This window comes from Pogoniulus pusillus, chromosome 3, assembly GCF_015220805.1.
Source record: "Pogoniulus pusillus isolate bPogPus1 chromosome 3, bPogPus1.pri, whole genome shotgun sequence".
Classification (NCBI taxonomy): Eukaryota; Metazoa; Chordata; class Aves; order Piciformes; family Lybiidae; genus Pogoniulus; species Pogoniulus pusillus.
Window position 1 is genome coordinate 8,375,287 of NC_087266.1, and position 14,829 is coordinate 8,390,115.

Genomic DNA, 14,829 nt, shown 5'->3' on the forward strand with positions numbered 1-14,829 from the left:
TGGTGCTGAGCAGCAAGGAACAGGTGAGCATCTGAGACTACAATGTGAGTCTGTTTGTCAGATTAAATTTCCTGGATGGCTCATAGACCATCTTTCCTTCATTTGTCAGTGCTTTGTCATTATCAAAAGGTCCATCTTGACTAACTTACCCACATCAAATAACCATTTTTTTCACTTTTTTTTTCCACTTTTTCTCTTGACTGTTTTTTCTTTCCACTGGAACCAAGCAACACGAGCTGGAAAATCCATCCAGCCCTGGTTTCTTCACAGTTCCATACCTGAATTTAGAGATAATTACATTTTCCCATCCTATATTTAATTTTATCCCCCTTCATCATCAATAAATGGACCTCAAAATCCTCACAAAATTTCTAAGTGTTAACAAGCAATATTGAGAGAGAATTTCTTCATGTTATAATTTAGCTATCAGAATTGCTTTAACCGACTAATATTACTTGAAACTTTGATTGCTTCTGTATCAGCAGCCCAGAAATGGAATTTCTTGTGACATCTTCCACAAGGAAGAAATGGTCTTTGAAGATAAGCCAAATCACATCTGATGCGACCAAGAGTTATTTTTATGAGGGAAAATGAACCTCTATTCAATGCCATTGGATTTTGCTTGAGTTATTCCCTTTCTTTGCCCATTAGCACATCAGAAATCCACAAGCCATGTCTTTGAAAAGCTTGGTTTAATACTGCAACATGATGCTGCAAATCTGAGATACTGGACCGTGTCCAGGGAAGGGTGACAAAGCTGGTGAGGGGTCTGGAACACAGCCCTGTGAGGTGATATTGAGGGAGTTTAGTCTGGAGAAGAGGAGGCTCAGACAGAGGTGACCTCATTGCTGTCTACAACTACCCTGAAGGAAGGCTGTAGCCAGGTGGGGGTTGTTCTCTTCTCCCAGGTAACCAGCAACAGATCAAGGGGACACAGTCTCAAGTTGTGCTGGGGGAGGTCTAGGTTGGATGTTAGGAGGGAGCTGTTGCCAGAGAGAGTGATTGGCATTGGAATGGGCTGCCCAGGGAGGTGGTGGAGTCACCATCCTGGGAGATGTTCAAGGGAAGCCTGGCTGAGGCACTTAGTGCCATGGTCTAGTTGACTGGCTAGGGCTGGGTGCTAGGTTGGACTGGATGATCTTGGAGATCTCTTCCAACCTGGTTGATTCTATGATTCTATGATCCTAATGCCACAAGCAAGGCAGCACACCAAGTACAGGAAGACACCTCATTACTTTGTGTCTGAGGGTTATTCTACCAATAATTATTCACATTTTTACAAGACAATTAAGGACTTCATAATGAAAACACAAGTTACATTTTTAACACTGCCATTACTGTACTACTCTACCAGACTGAAACCAACACTTCAACTAACTCAGCTGATAACTTCAGGGTGAAATTAAAATTTAGGAACATGGAGGAGGTCCAAGTAAGTTTGTCATTGAAAGTTGCCTCTACAAGTCCTAATGGTGAGGTGATTCCTCACCATTTATGCTTTGGAATCCAGTGAAGTTGGATATGGTCACCAAAACCATGTAATCTTTTTTCTTGAATACAGAAGGTGCTGTGCCTTTGCCATGCTGATATTGTCCACCTAGCATTTGTGAACCTTAAATTAGTAGGTCTTAATATTAAATTTAAAACACAGAGGGTCAGATGTGAGAAATGGGTGTCTCAGAGCACATGACACAAATCCTATGAGGAGGAGCTGAGGGAGCTGGGGTTATTCAGTCTGGAGAAGAGGAGGGGGAGACCTTATTGTTCTCTATATCTACCTGAAAGGAGGTTATAGCCAGGTGGGGGTTGGCCTCCTCTCCCAGACAACCAGCAACAGAACAAGAGGACACAGTCTCAGGGAGCACTATGGCAGGTTTAGGCTGGATGTCACAAAGAAGCTCTTCACAGAAAGAGTGATTTGCCATTGGAATGATCTGACTGTGGAGATGGTGGAGTCACCATCCCTTGGCGTGTACAAAAGGAGGCTGGATGAGGCACTTAGTGCCATGGTTTAGTTAAGTAGAAGGTGTTGGGTGACACATTGGACTCAACGATCTTGAAGGTCTTTTCCAACTTGGTTGATTCTGTGATGTCAACCCACTGGCAGAATATAAGGGGAAGAGTTCTCAGACAAAAAGCCTAAATGCCACTTATGCTCAAACTTCATGCAGATATGATGGCTTTATTAGATGAACAGTGGAACAGAGAGTGCCTGGTTGAAGCACCAAAGAGATGGAAAGTCCCTTACAGTCTTTTTAACGAAGAGAATTTTGCCCAGATGCAGCATATAAGGTGTGACAATCTCATGTTGTGGTGATTCTGCAGTTGCACAGTGGAATAGGAACACTTATTTTCTTGCCATTGCAATGCTTATGGATGTTGAGGTATAGGAAGTTTGATTTCCCAGCTGCTCTCTGAATCACTGGCAGTTCTTCAGAACAGAACTCTTCTCAGCAGTAGGTCAGGAAGGGCGTATGCTGCTCCTCAAGTCACATTTCTCAGGCAGAATTTCTCATTCATGGGGATTCTTCTGTTAACTAGCTGCTTCAGAAACTTGTCATATGACAACTGTCAAGGTTCAGATTCCTACTTTTTAACACTGAGCACTCTAATTTAAATACAAAAAATAAGATATTAAATGTATTTGTGTGTAGGACTGTCTGCCAAAATAGCTTAGAATCATAGCATCATGGAATGATAGAATCATAGAATCCTACCTAGGGGATATTCTGGTTTGTTCTGAGACTCTACCTTCAAGCCTTCCTCAATCCTTGTAGCTTTTCAGTGAAAACTAAAAAAAATACTTATCTTTATCCTCAGAGCTTAATCTCTTCTCCTGTGTGGTAGTTTTACACTAGCCTCCACAGGAAGAACAGCAAGCAAAACAAATTTGAAAAGTTCCCCAAACAGTCAGACACAGAGAAAATAAAATAAGTCAAACAGGCAACATTTCTGTGATCAAATCTGTTTCACAAGCCTAGCAGGGAAACCAGGGGAATAAGTCAACCAACAGTAAACATCAGCCTGTGGTTAGAAATAGTTTTTTTCTTTAAAGACAACTCCTTTTCCTTTGCTCTTCTTGCTTAGAGTTCTCCCATCGCAGGCTCCCTGGCAGCAGAGCTCTGGGGATAATCTCCTGAATACCTGAGGCATAGAAGCCTGCAGGATTAAAGCACCTCGTGCTCCTCAGCACAGCCATGTGATGGCCTGCTGATTCCAGCAAAAGGCATCGTTTCCCAGCACAGTTCTCGCTTCATTTGCCTATACGTTTTTCCTGCCCAGCTGGAATTCTCCCTCAGCATAAGGAAATAATTTGCAATGCTTTTAGTAACTTAATAAATCAAACAAACCCACGTTTGCTCTGAACAATGGTAGCTGAGGAAAAGTGTAGCTAATTCACCTGTGTTTGGTCCAGCAGCAATAAAACAACAGCTGTGCCGCTGCTTCAAGGAGCATCTTCATGTAGTGTTTGACTTCTAATGCCACCCAGTCGTCTCTGTGAGCTCTTGCCACACTGTAAGTGTTGGAATAAAGAGGAGACGCAATTCCAACACAGTAAGTGTTGGAATAAAGAAGAGACACAATTCCAACACAGTAAGTGTTGGAATAAAGAAGAGACATACTCAATCCAAAAGCTGAGCACTGAATAAAAAAAAACCAAACAAACAACCAAACCAACTAAAAGATCCAAACAACCAAAACCAGATATGCACTTTGCAAACATTTTGAAGGGAGAAAAACAGGAGTGAAGGTTTGTTTTCCAGGTCCAGAGGCAGCTATTTAAAGTTAAACATAGAATCGTAGAATCAACCAGGTTGGAAGAGACCTCCAAGATCATTCAGTCCAACCTAGCACCCAGCCCTACCCAATCAACCAGACCATGGCACTAAGCGCCTCAGCCAGGCTTTTCTTGAGCATCTCCAGGGATGGTGCCTCCACCACCTCCCTGGGCAGCCCATTCCAATGCCAATCACTCTCTCTGGCAAGAACTTCCTCCTAACATCCAGTCTAGACCTCCCCCAGCACAACTTGAGACTGTGTCCCCATGTCTTGTTGCTACTTGCCTGGCAGAAGAGACCAACCCCCACCTGGCTACAGCCTCCTTTCAGATAGTTGTAGACAGCAATGAGGTCATCCCTGTGCCTCCTCTTCTCCAGGCTAAACAACCCCAGCTCCCTCAGCCTCTCTACTGGCACATTGCCTGTATTCCCCACAAAACTGTAGAAAATTTGCTTGCAGATTTCAGAGTGTGGAGCATTATGGATTCTAGGGAAACAAAACAGGGTGTTTTTTTTTTCTGAAAAGCCTATCACTTGTCTTGTTCAGTTAATTTGCTCTATACTGGCTTGGGAAAGGCAGCTTACACTGAACATAAAAGTGCCAAGCCAGGCTATTCATTCTGATTCTACCTTGCATTCACACTTAATCTGACCACATCCTATGTTTGCTTCCTCTTACATAAGTTAGGTCTCTTACCCCAGAATTGTTTGTTGTCTCATTTTTAGGTTTGCTTATTTATCTGACAACATTCTTCTGGGTCTTTTTTTAAACAGCCACTGACTCTGAAGCATATAATCAAACAGGGGATTGTTTCTGTGCCCAATTTTAATTTTACTTCCTCTCCAATTGCCAGGAGAAAGCAATCATGTGCTAGGCAGAAGATGAAAGTTTATAATAAATGCCTGTATTTTGAAATCTGTAGGGGGTGGGGGGGGAAGTCATTTGTCTCTCACCCAGAACATGTGATAATCAGATTAACTTTGAGGTGTATTTTGTGTGTAAATGCATCCAGGGTAGGAATGGGGAAGGACACTGGAGGGTGCACTGTAGCAGAAGACAGGAGTGAAACATTCTTGGCGGAGAGGAGGAATTTCTTTCACACACAGGACTTTGGAGAGGTCAGAGAGAGCACTTCAGGCACTGAAGCGTAACTCGAATGCTCTCCTGCTGCTCTGTAAGGATGTCGTTGTTTGCCATGGGTTTCCTGCTAGGTATCCTTCAGCCATCCACTGCACAGTTCCCCAGAGTCTGTGCCAACACACAGAGCTTGCTGAAGAAGGAGTGCTGCCCACCCTGGGGTGGAGACGGCTCTCCTTGTGGGGAGCTTTCTAACAGAGGGTCTTGTCAGAATATTCTTCTCTCTCAGGCTCCACTGGGACCACAGTTCCCTTTCTCAGGAGTGGATGACAGAGAGGACTGGCCCTCTGTGTTCTACAACCGGACATGTAAATGTGAAGGCAACTTCATGGGCTTCAACTGTGGGGAATGCAAGTTTGGTTTCTCAGGACGAAATTGCACTGAACGGCGACTGAGAACAAGAAGAAACATCTTCCAGCTCACTACCAGTGAGAAAGACAAGTTTCTTGCCTACCTTAACTTGGCAAAGAACACCCCTAACCAGGACTACGTTATTGCTACTGGCACATATACTCAGATGAACAATGGCTCCAACCCCATGTTCAGAAACATCAATGTGTATGACCTCTTTGTGTGGATGCATTACTATGCCTCTCGAGACACGCTTTTAGGTGGGTCCAATGTATGGCGGGACATCGATTTTGCCCATGAAGCCCCTGGCTTTCTGCCCTGGCATCGAGTCTTTCTGCTGCTGTGGGAACGTGAGATCCAGAAGATAACAGGTGATGAGAACTTCACTATCCCCTACTGGGACTGGAGAGATGCAGAGGACTGTGCAGTCTGCACGGATGAATACATGGGTGGCAGACATCCTACCAACCCTAATTTACTCAGCCCAGCATCATTTTTTTCCTCGTGGCAGGTAAGGATGGTTCAAGGGGAAGGGGAAGGGAAAGACTGATTGTGACACAATTATCCTACTTGACTTTGGGTGCAAAAGTGAGGTACACAATCTGGGAGCTTGGCCAAGCTTCATTCTCTTAAATGTTCCTGAAGCAAACAATAAGCACCACCAGAGAGCAATTCAGATTGCATATGGATATATTCTTCATTTAGAGGTGTTCATTTGTCTCTTCTCTTTCTGAATGGAGGTTTTAGGATGCTTAATTAAGAACCCAAAGTTAGGGTGAAAGGAAGAAAATTTATGCCATTGTTTTCAGGTATGTCCTTTAGCAGGCTGAGCAGGATGCTGAAGGAGTCTGATGAGAAAAAGAAAAACAGGATTTATTGGCACAAATTGTTAGTGCACCTTTGCAAGGCAATTGGTGACTGAATGATGGGAATAAAAACAGTTTGCAGAGGCTCTACTCATCTCCCAGTGCTTGCTTCTGTCCAAGGGTTAAAAACTATACAGTTGTCTGCTTTCAATTACAAAAAAAAAGCCCCAAACAAATAAGAAACATACAAAAAGCCCCCAGAAAACAAAAAAAAAAGCCCAAACACACACACAAAAAAACCCCACAAAGCAACACAACAAACCAAAGAAACAAAGTGAATCTTTAGAATGAAGAAGAACCAGCTATGTAGTTCATGTAAATATATAAGAAGTAATCTCTGCTGCTCAGAGGAGCCAAGAATTCAACAGGTATTCCTGCCACTTAAAAGCACTGCAAGTTAAATCAAACTAAATGTACATATTTACATAGGTTATGTGTTCTTATGTAGCTGAGCTATGTTGTGCTATTCGAATGCTGAGAGTCTCTAGACATATTTTTGTCTCTTGCTCATTACTGCCACATCGCCTGAAATACAGTGACAAAGGTCTATTGGCTTCCATAGACACACTCCATCAAGACAATAGCAACAGTCCCTTCTGGCACTGAAGTCTATGATTATGTTGGTGTAAATCTATCTTTGTTCTATTTATTTCTGTAGCAACAGTCCAAATGAAGGTTTGGGCAGTTTTAGTGATTTAATGAAAAGTGAAAGAGATAAAAGCTCCAGCAGCTCTCTGATGCTCTATCAGGACAAAACAGCAACCAGCTGGGTTGATTATACTGTGTTTAGTCTTGATTTGTGTCCTCTGAACAATATAGCCTGTGTATATACCTGGAAAATCAAACATATACTGGAACAAACCTATTTTCTGTCATACATTTTGTATCTATTGGACAGTTCTCCCCCAGAAATGCACTCTTCAGAGACCATTTCCACAATAATGTGTGCATCTAGCCACCCTGTTTGGGAGACTAAGATGACTGTACTGGAAAAAAAACACATGTATTTGGCTGCAGTGATGAGGACATTTCCTGGTCACATTTAATTCACCAGTGTAGACGTATCTGTAAAACAGATAAAGCTACAGGCAGGTCTTTTCTATGATTCTGCTGATTTCTAACAGTATAAATCTACCATAGAATCATAGAATCAGTCAGGGTTGGAAGGGACCACAAGGAGCATCTAGTTCCAACTCCCCTGCCACGAGCAGGGACACCCTACCCTACAGCAGGCTGCCCACAGCCTTGTCCAGCCTCTCCTTAAACACCTCCAGGAATGGGACCTCAACCACTTCCCTGGGCAACCCATTCCAGCCTCTCACCACTCTCATGCTCAACAACTCCCTTCTCACATCCAGTCTGAATTTCCCCACCTCCAGCTTCACTCCATTCCCCCTAGTTCCGTCACTCTCTCAGAGCCTAAAATGTCCCTCCCCAGCCACAAGAAGGTCACCTTGGAGCCTCCTCTTCTCCAGGCTGAGCAGCCCCAACTCTTTCAGTCTGTCCACATAGCAGAGCTGCTCCAGCCCTCTGATTACCCCAGTGGCCCTTCTCTGGACACACTCCAGCATCTCCACATCCCTCTTGTAATGGGGACTCCAGAACTGGATGCAGTACTCCAGGTGGGGTCTCACTAGAGTGGAGCAGAAGGGGGCTTTTTAGGCTATCAGGTAGTGACAGGATTAGGGGGAATGGAGGTGGAGAGATTCTGGAATGGGTTGCCCAATGAGGTGATTGAGGCCCCATGCCTGAAGGTGTTTAAGGCCAGGCTGGATGAGGCTCTGGCCAGCCTGATCTAGGCTAAGGTGTCCCTGCCCATGGCAGGGGGATTAGAACTAGATGATCCTTGTGTTCCCTTCCAACCCTGACTGATTCTATGATTCTGTGATTCTAGTTGATTGGGTAGGGCTGGGTGCTAGGTCAGACTGGATGATCTTGGAGGTCCTTTCCAACCTGGTTGATTCAATGATTCTACAATTCTAAGACTACAACAACTTTATCTTAAAAAAAAATTACCATTATTCCCCATCAACAACATCTGCCTTTGTACACCTCTGATGTCTTATCTAGAGAGAGATTGAACAGAGCTGCATTTTCAGTGAGTTTGGGGTGAAGATAAAATGCAAACCAATACTTTCTTATTAGCCTTGAATCCAAATTTAAACAATTGCTTATGAAGGATTAACCACTGATACCATTCCTTCAATCAGCATAAAGAGCAAGATCAGATTCTCACTCCAGAAAACCAAAAAAAGGAATAAAAATAGCCTTAGCATGTACCATAAACCAGCCAGAGATCTGCTGCAGACTATGCTGATTATCCAAGCTCCGTAGATAAACAGCAAGAAGGGAAGGGAGGGAGGGGGGGAATAAAAAGAGAAGGATCCATAAATGTGAAGGAATTCAGGCTTTTAATAAGCATTCAAAATAAAAAGAGGGCAAGAGAAACCTTTTGAATAACACATCTATAATATGGGGTGCTTTTCAGAATTTTAAGTCTCTTTCCAAAGAACAACAAAATAATGTCTGCTATGTTAGAAAACACTTAGAGAGTCAAAAAAATAGCAAAAGTAAAGTGCCTATTTTGAAGACCAGCATATCTCTCTCTCTCTCTCTTTTTTAATCCCCAAAGAAAGGAGAAAATACTTTATTCCATTGAGAAGTTGCCATGGCAACGTGGATACCCATGAATACATGCTGAAATTCTTGCTTTCGCCTTACTTGTTCTTCAACATACTGCTGCTATCACTTAGCTGAGCGAATCATCTGCCCGTGGTTTCCCCATGTTTATCATCTAAGTGACACTTCTGATTCCTGCCTCTGTTTTTACCAGCAAGATTGCTGGGAGCTGTTAGTGGTTTTAGCTGTTTGCTCGGCTCGTGTTTTAGGGCAGGTGGGAAGGAATTTTTCTCATGTTTTCTGTCACTTGTTTGTGATTCAAGCGTTGGGTTCAGAATTCAGACTACACAACACTTAGTAAAGCTCTGCAAAATTTTGCAGTTCCATGCAGACTTGAGAGAAATCCATGTGGGAAATGGAGATCTTCCCCATGACATTTGGAGAGTTTTTTGGTTTAGTGCTTATTTCTATTATTCAAGATAATAGATTTGCTAAAAACCCAGAAGTAATTATAATGCCTCAGTTAAATAATAGTAGGTGGAATTCTGCTCTCCTCTGCACCAGAATTAATTTGGAGAAATAACAGAGTTACCTCTGCAAAAGCCTTCTGCAAATAAAAGCAGGTAGTTAACAGGGAGATATCCACAGAGTGCTAGACAAATGATGAAGAAAATAAGACAGGAGAATGGAAGTGCTGGTTTAGGCTTGCTATTGTAGCAACATCAACTTTAGCCCTGTATATATTGTCTCTCCCAAAAGAAGAGTGACTTGAGAGAAGTAATTGATAACATGGAGAGCTGTACGCTCACAGATGAGCTGATGTAAGTCTGCAGCCAATTCTCTGTCACAAGTAACAAGAATTTCCTTTAGCCTTTAATTCTCTATCACCCTGCAGAATGGCTTACGTGAATGCAAAGCCACTACAAAAGAGAAACAAGTCACACAAATAGAAAATGGAGATAACACTCCTGAACTAATACTGATAGTACTTTAGATCTATTACCTGAAAATATGACTTCATAAGGGAAAAAAAAAAAAAAACCCAAACAGCTATTCAGAGAGTTCTTTAATTCTAAGCACAGTTTATCAGGGAGCTGTATTGCTAGGTGAATAGTCTGAGAGCATCATTTGAAGCACTATGTTGTGTTCACCTTTGAAAGCTGCAGGAAATTTTCAGAAATATAAACACCAGAATCCAACACTTATTGATTCATAAAGTAATCAAAGACTCACAGGCTTCTGCTGGGGGACACCTGAGTATCTCATGAACTCAATGGCTGTTTTTTATTGCAACTGAGTAGCTTTCGGTGCCAGATACATACTGGAAAATGAAAAGCAAGCAAATGAAAAAAACCAAACAAACAAACAAAGAAAAACATCCCAAATGAATCAAAGAGTCATAAAATCAGTCAGGGTTGGAAGGGAATACAAGGATCATCTAGTTCCAACCCCCACCTTCCATAGGCAGGGACACCCTACCCTAGATCAGGCTGGCCACAGCCTCATCCAGCTTCGTCTTAAACACCTCCAGGGACAGGGCCTCAAACACCTCCTTGGGCAACCCATTCCAGCCTCTCCCCACTCTCATGCTGAACAACTGCTTCCTCAGATCCAGCCTGAACCTACCCATCTCCAGCTTTGCTCCATTCCCCCTAGTCCTGCTACTCCCTGATAGCCTAAAAAGTCCTTCCCAAGCTTTTTTTGTAGGCCCCCTTCAGATCCTGGAAGGCCACAAGAAGGTCACCTGGGAGCCTCCTCTTCTCCAGACCGAACAGCCCCAACCCTTTCAGTCTGTCCTCACAGCAGAGGTGCTCCAGCCCTCTGAGCATCCTCGTGGCCCTGGAGTAGGTAATCGAAAAATAAGTGTTTGTCAAGATTGATCTCCTAATAATATATCTGCATGAATTATAAATTTGAAACATTTCACAGACTCACAGAATCATTCTAGTATGAAAAGACCCTCAGGATCACCAAGTCAAACTGATAACCCTACTCTACAAGGTTCACCCTAAAGCATATCCCCAAGCACCACATCCAAATGACCTCTAAACATATCCAGGGTTGGTAACTCAGCCACCTCTCTGGCCAGCCCATTCCAATGCCTGACCATCCTGTTAGAAAGTGGTAAGTCTCAGCATGCCACAATTCAATACCACAGCCTGAGGCAGTCAGGATCTGTGAACATCAGGATCAACCACTCAGGTATCCACAGCCTCTTTCTTTCACTGTAAGCCTAAAATAATTCCCTGTCTTTCATGGGATGAGGAGTGAGTGGCAGAAATTTGGCCTGTCATTGCTTGGCTGTTCTCTTGTACATAATTGTGTTTGCTGAGGAGTAATGTAGTTTAAAAAATAAACATTTTCAGAAATGCCTGAATTAGTAGCTAAGGAATTTCATTGAAATTTTGGTTCATTAGTAATTTCCCAGATAAAGAAGCCTACCTGTAGAGACATGTGATTTGCCATTGGAATGGGCTACCCAGAGAGGTGGTGCAGTCACCATCCCTGGAGGTGTTCAAGAAAAGCCTGGCTGAGGCACTTAGTGCCATGGTCTAGTTGACTGGCTAGGGCTGGGTGCTAGGTTGGCCTGGATGATCTTGGAGGTCTCTTCCAACCTGCTTGATTCTATGATTCTATGTCTTTGTAAATTCACAGTAGACATGGAGACAGCAACACTAATGGTACAGCTTGGAAACAGCCAGAGAGCACAGAATCCCAGTCTGCCAAAGCAGAAAGTGTCAGTGAATATTTAAGTAAAAACTAACAACAGAGTTTTCTACTCCACCCCAGCACTGTTTTGAGGTGCTGAATAAAGTGTACATTATTCCCTAGTTCTAGGCTTCCTCTGAGCAAAGAGATGAAACTCATCCAGATTTTACAGAAGACTGAGAAAATACCTTGAAAGCCCTGAGTCTGTTTCAGTGCTGTCACTTCATGCTTGTCTCATCTCTTTTTAGTCTGAGTTTCACAGCTCCTCCAGTGTTGTATGGGTCAGAAAGATAATTAATGGCCTTATCCTTTTTAGAATTTCTTTAAAGCTTTGATTTCAATTTTTTTTTCCCATTCAGTTCTCTGTTTTGCCTTTCCACTGTCACTGATATTCAGGAGTACATGAAGAACAAAATATGAATACACACAGTCTCATAAAGCATTTTTGGTGTGCTACAGATACATCAACTTTTAAAGTTCTGCCTACAGAACTTCAAACAGTTTGTTCTCTTGCAAGGTTCTATGGGGATCTCCTTGCATTTTCCCAGTTTGGTGAGTAAATGGCTTCTGGATGCCACTTAATTAGGATTGGATTAGGCCAGGCCCTAGTGCAGCCAAAAACATAAAAGTTAAACCCTTTTGCAGCTGCCAAATGTTCTAAATCCAGTGTGAGTGCTGCACTTTAATGCCATTCCCAAGGAAGGATGTGAGAATAAGTGGGAAAAGATGGAGAAAGGCAATAAATCAGTGCAAAATCTCTTGGCCACATGATGAGACATGAGACTCTAGTTCAAGACTCCAGACTTCGTGCAGGACAGACACATGGAGATGTGTCATTAAGCTTGCACATCATGCCCTTTGGAGAGCTGGGATGGGCAACAGAGACATTCAAGTGATTGCTCTGGCTGTAGTGTGAAGTGGTCCTTCTAGGCTATATTAACATGGAGCACTGCACTACGAAAACATGAAAAGTTGCTGGATGGGAGCAGACTCCTGTTTGATGGGCTCTGGGCCCAGGAGACACACAGAGCAAGGGACTAGCTCTAAAACAAAAGCAGAAGTGTGGATTAACCCTTTGAGTGGCTGTGCTTCATCAGCAAGCTAGGGAAATTCAGAGCATTCTATATTTGAGCAGCTGTTACAGTACTGTAGAAAACTATTCCTCGCCTGAAGAGCCGGGGCATTTCAGCCTGGAGAAAGCTTTGAGGAGACCTTATAGTAGCCTTTCAGTATCTGAAGGAGGGCCTACAGGAAGACTGGGGAGGGATTATTTACAAGGTCTTGTAATGACAGGACAAGGGGTAATGGGTTTAAACTGGAAGAGGGGAAATTCAAACTAGATGTTAGGAAAGGGTTCTTTACATTGAGACTGGTGAGACACTGGCACAGGTTGCCTAGGGAGGCTGTGGATGCTCCCTCCCTGGAGATATTCAAGATCAGGTTGGATGAGGGCTTGAGCAACCTGTTCTAGTGCGATATGTCCCTGCCTATGCCAGGGGATTGGAACTTTGAGGATCTTTGAGGTCCCTTCCAGCCTAAACCATTCTATGATTCCATCATTCTGTGATTCTGTTTTCCCAGGTATTGAGGCATGTATTACATACATTATAGGTCCCTATGAACATGGATCTACTAAGTTCAAAGGAACCACAAATAATTTGCCACCAAAAGTCACAAAGCTTTGAATGTAAAAATAGCAAAAGACTGAAAGCTTCTGAAGATTCCTGTAATGCAATTAACTTTATTTAGGTGCAGGGGCTGGTCTGTAAAAGCTGAAAACTTCAAAAGAGAAAAGAGTTTCCCATCTGTGAGAAGGTGTGAGACAGCAGCAACAGCTTCAGCACATTTACAGCCTGTTTTCTAAGAAACCATACAAAGAGCTGTGCTAAAGATCTCAGCTGCATTGCACAGAAGGGTTGTTTTGCTGGATGCTTCAAGGCCCAGGAGCTATGCTGCGTATTCAGGACTGCCATCTACTGGCATTTGCTCTGCTAATTACTTACATAAGCTTTTCCTCAGAGCATCTTCCTAAAAAAATTCCCTGGAGCCAATCAGTTCGCGCATGCAGAAGAGCAGACACTCAGTGGAGATTGAATAGAAAGCTTTGCCGAGGGTGAACAGAGAAATTTGCTGAGAACTGTTTGGAAAGGGAATAAAAAAATCATCTGTTAACACAGAGCACTCCTAGTAGAATCTCTTCCTGCTGAATGAAAAGAAGGCAGTGATGTGACCTGTTTTGTGTATGATTTATGCAGATTACATGCAAAGGGAACCATTTAACTGACCTATGTTCTGTTATCATCTACACATGGCATGAATGATAAAACAGCAAATTATAGTTTCAGGACAGAGCTATAATTTATATTACCTAAATTATACCTTTCTGGGAAAGCATCCTGTCTAATTTTATGAACATAGTTTAATTTATAGTTCAGAACACATAGCAGAAGATCAGAAGCAAGCATTTTGATTCCTGTACCTTACGCTGGCATTTCTTGACCGTGAGTTTCCAGGTGCTTTATAGCATCTGGCTTCTGTTTAGGATAAATTTGGTTAGTCAAACAGTACACTGAGACATAAATAGACTCAAAAAAATGAAATAGCACTGTAACCATTTATAAGCCTTATAATATTAACAATTGCATTAAGTCCCACTAAAATGGATAAACAGAACGAAGGGGAAATCTTTCTTTGTTTAATGTGTTTGAGCTCATGCTTCCCTGTCTGAATATCTGAAAATCCAGTCTGGAAGGCTGTACAGGATTCCTCTCTATGATGCAGTGGGGATATATTCCCATGGCAGTGGGGAAAGGAGGAAAAGATAGAAGATGTCAGAGAAGCCAGGAAGAATATCTAGAAATATACAAGGACCATAAGATACAGAGCTAAAGTGAAAATCTGTGTATGTGTAGCTTCTGAGCTAAGTGCTCCACTTGAGGTCCACTGGCCAAGACACACTTATCACACTACAGCTACCTGAAGGGAGGCTGTAGCCAGGTGGGGGTTGGTCTCTTCTGCCAGGCAACCAGCAACAGAACAAGGGGATGCATTCTCAAGTTAGGTAGGGTGTCTCTGCCCATGGCAGGGGGATTGGAACTCGATGATCCTTGTGATCCCTTTCAACTCTGACTGATTCCATGATTCTTTCATTCTAAGCTGTGCCAAGTCTTTCAGTCTGTCCTCATAGGATAGATGCTGCTCATCTCATTCTACTAATGCAAAAGTTAGTTTGGCAACATAAAAACTTGCCTTTGGCTCTGTCTTCAGTCACTGCAGACGCCTCTAGGGATGGCAACTCCACCACTTCCCTGGGCAGCCTATTCCAGTGGCAAATCACACTACCTGAAAGGGACATTGTAGCCAGGTG

At 42.9% G+C, this 14,829-nt stretch overlaps 1 protein-coding gene across 1 annotated transcript in view; it reads left to right on the plus strand.

Annotated features, from left to right (window-relative positions):
• Positions 1 to 4,936: 4,936 nt before the first annotated feature.
• Positions 4,937 to 14,829, plus strand: part of TYR (tyrosinase) — a 67,853-nt gene continuing 57,960 nt past the window's right edge. The window contains exon 1 of the mRNA XM_064140481.1: positions 4,937 to 5,779. Coding sequence (XP_063996551.1) covers positions 4,937 to 5,779 — 843 coding nt within the window. The remainder of the gene's footprint in view (positions 5,780 to 14,829) is intronic.